This window comes from Piliocolobus tephrosceles, unplaced genomic scaffold (genome assembly GCF_002776525.5).
Source record: "Piliocolobus tephrosceles isolate RC106 unplaced genomic scaffold, ASM277652v3 unscaffolded_39802, whole genome shotgun sequence".
In the NCBI taxonomy this organism is placed as follows: Eukaryota; Metazoa; Chordata; class Mammalia; order Primates; family Cercopithecidae; genus Piliocolobus; species Piliocolobus tephrosceles.
Window position 1 is genome coordinate 13,485 of NW_022324090.1, and position 3,223 is coordinate 16,707.

At 49.5% G+C, this 3,223-nt stretch overlaps 1 gene segment (V, D, J or C); it reads left to right on the forward strand.

The window, feature by feature from the left end:
• Positions 1–263: 263 nt before the first annotated feature.
• LOC113223223 lies at positions 264–888 on the forward strand. The segment is given in 2 exon segments: positions 264–380; positions 470–888. Coding segments are annotated over 2 exon segments (468 nt in total).
• The last annotated feature ends 2,335 nt before the right edge of the window (positions 889–3,223 follow it).

Consider the following 3,223-nt stretch of genomic DNA (forward strand, 5'->3'; position numbering starts at 1 on the left):
GCCAGTGGCCAATCTTGAAAGAATAAAGAATAGATAGTGAAAGGCCCTCTGGGTTCCTAATTAGACTGTTTCAGAAGTCTGGACGCAAAAGATCATGAAATCTGATAGACTTGTTTCAATTCAGACGAATGTGTTCTTCTCATTCTCAGCTGTTCACTGGTACATTTATCTTGAATTTGACCATCTGGGGAATGGGCGTGGCCTCTCCTGACAGGAAGGCTCTGGGGCCCAGGCAGGGAGAATGAGGTCTTAGAACTACTCCCTTGAGAGTCCTGTTCCCCTTTTATCAACACACAGGCCCAGAAGACCCCTCTGTCCTGTAGCACCTGCCATGAGCATTGGGCTCCTGTGCTGTGCGGCCTTTTCTCTCCTGTGGGCAGGTGGGTCCTGGACAGGGCCCCTTGCATGGATTTCAAGGCCCAGCCCCTTTCCATTGGGGCTACAGCATCAGCTTTGTTCTTCTCTGCAGGTCTAGTGAATGCTGGTGTCACTCAGACCCCAAAATTCCAAGTCCTGAAGACAGGACAGAGCATGACACTGCAGTGTGCCCAGGATATGAACCATAACTTCATGTACTGGTATCGACAAGACCCAGGCATGGGGCTGAGGCTGATTCATTACTCAGGTGCTGCTGGTACTACTGATAAAGGAGAAGTCCCCAGTGGCTACAATGTCTCCATATTAAACACAGAGGTTTTCCCACTCAGACTGGAGTCGGCTGCTCCTTCCCAGACATCTGTGTACATTTGTGCCAGCAGTTACTCCACAGCACTACAAGGCCGTCTCCTCTCTGCACATGAAAGCAGGCAGGCTCTGCCCTCCTCCCCAACCCAAGATTCAGGGATGACCTGGGCAGAGTTTTCTGCAGCAGGAACCTTGGACTCCTGAGTGGCCCCAGGTGGCCAAGACTGTATGAGCCTCACTCTGTGCCAGGTGCCTCTGCAGGCAGTCTCAGCCAGGCCTGGGCTGATCCCAGGTCCTCAGATGTCTCCTTTGTTGCTCTCTCTGGTCTGTCCTCTGAGCTCTCCCTTTTGGGTAGGGCCAGGACTTTCCCAGCTCCTACTTTTCTACTCATCATCCTGAGTCTGGGGCCCCCAGGATGAAACAGGATTTGTATTTCACATCCACTATAGACTCCAGTCTCTCCCTGGTGAATGTGTTGCTTCCTCTCTCTAGGTTCTCCCCCAGCCCCCACCCTCACGTGGTCTCTCCTGTGGCCTACCTTTCCCATCTGGGCAGTCACCCTCCATCCCCCACCTCCCTGCCCCTCTCTACTGCAGCCATGGGGGGAACCCCTCTTCTGTGACTCCTTCCTTCCCATCACAAAGACTTAAAAGGCCATTTCCTTTCCCCTGGGCTGGAGTCTTCCTTTGTCTAGTGGCCAGCTCCTGCCTATGCTTCAGATCTCAGCATGATCAGCCCTCCTGCGGGAAGCACTCCCTTCACTTCCAGCTGAAATCAACTGTTTTCTCATAAGCTCCTGTAGAATCATGTGTCTGTTAGTAACGTTTAGCACACTTGGGCTTTCTCAGATACTTGTTCTGATTATTTTTGTGCTTCCCCCAATTTTTTTTTTTCTTTGAGACAGAGTCTCACTCTGTGGCCAGGCTGGAGTGCAGTGGCATGATCTCCGCTCGCTGCAACTTCTGACTCTCTGGTTCAAGTGATTCTCCTGCCTAAGCCTCCCGAGTAGCTGGGATTACAGGCATGCGTCACCAAGCCCAGCTAATTCTTTTTTGTATTTTTAATAGAGGTGACGTTTCACCATGTTGGCCAGGATTGTCTCAATCTCCTGGCCTCATGATCCACCTGCCTTGGTCTCCCAAATCGCTGGAATTACAGGCCTGAGCCACCACACCCAACCTCTCCACTCAGTTTTTAAGCCCATGAGAGCTAAGGCTGTGCCTGCTGCATTTACCAACATTGGTGCCTGGCATGTGGGGAGACCAATTTCACAGAGGATGGATGAGTGAATGAGAGGTTGAGCGAATGATGAGTGGGTGGATGAACCAATAGTAGGAACACACTACATCTACTTTAACCTGGCAGAGATTTATCATTAAGTACAAGAAATCCCATCCCTTTGATTGCTGGGCTCAGGTCAGTCTTGGAAATTGATGGGGAATCACTATCCTGGCGTCCACACCTTGGTCAAGGCTTCCTCTTGTGGCTGCAGCATCTGACCTCCTCTAGGTCTCTGTGCTCTCCTTCAGGGTCTTTCCCCACAACAAATCAAGACAGATCAGAAAACCACTTCTAGAATTCCATTCTTATACATCATTCCTTGAAACCACTTCTGGTAAGAAAATCTCCATTAGGTTATTATCAATAAAACAGGGCCACTACAAGTTTGAGAGTGTAACAGATTTATGATCAGAACTAGACTATGCATCTGTGGGAGGAGCTGAGGAAGACAAGGTCTTGAGGAGAGAAGTCAGAAGGTGAAGGAGCCAGTCAATAGCCAGGGCTCCTGGAGGTCTGGGCAAGACAGGCTGCAGTGGCAGGGACATGAGAGGATCAGAGCATGCCAGGCCATGCAGTGGGACCTTGAGCTGGGAGTACAGGAAAACGCCAAGGAGACCTGCTTCTGGGGAAGCTGTTCCCTCTGTGTGGGGGCCACCCCTGCAGGTGCACTGCCAAATACTGGGGGCAGCCTGGTGGCTGTTGGCCAGCATTTGGGAAGATGAACTGGACACAGGATGCAGAAGGAACAGGACTTCCTAGGTATATTGGATGCCTCTGTATCTGCTGGTCACTGACTCTCATAGTCTGACCTACCAATTATCATAGTGACTGTTTTACATCTGTCTTCCAAATTTTACCAAATATATCCTTGACTATCTCTAACCTAGAATGGTAAGAGAAATGGCATTCTGGGAAGTGTAGGCTCTTACCTTGGCAAAATTGACTTAAAACAATCCAGCACAGGATGGATTCTTCCAGATTAAGGCATTGAATCACACAACTGCCTCAACCTGCCACAGTCCCTGGACTCCTCTCCGGGGGACACCCGTGTTGCCCAGGGGAATGTGGACACAATTTGTGTGTAGATGTTCCAGACACTGGTGACTAACTTTTGTTTTAATCCTGTGTCTGAAATCTCCCTCCACCCAGAGGTTGCATATATGTACGTATCTATCTATCTATCTATCTATCTATCTATCTATCTATCTATCTATCTATCTTTCTATCTATCTATGTAATTTCCTCTTGGAAGAAAATG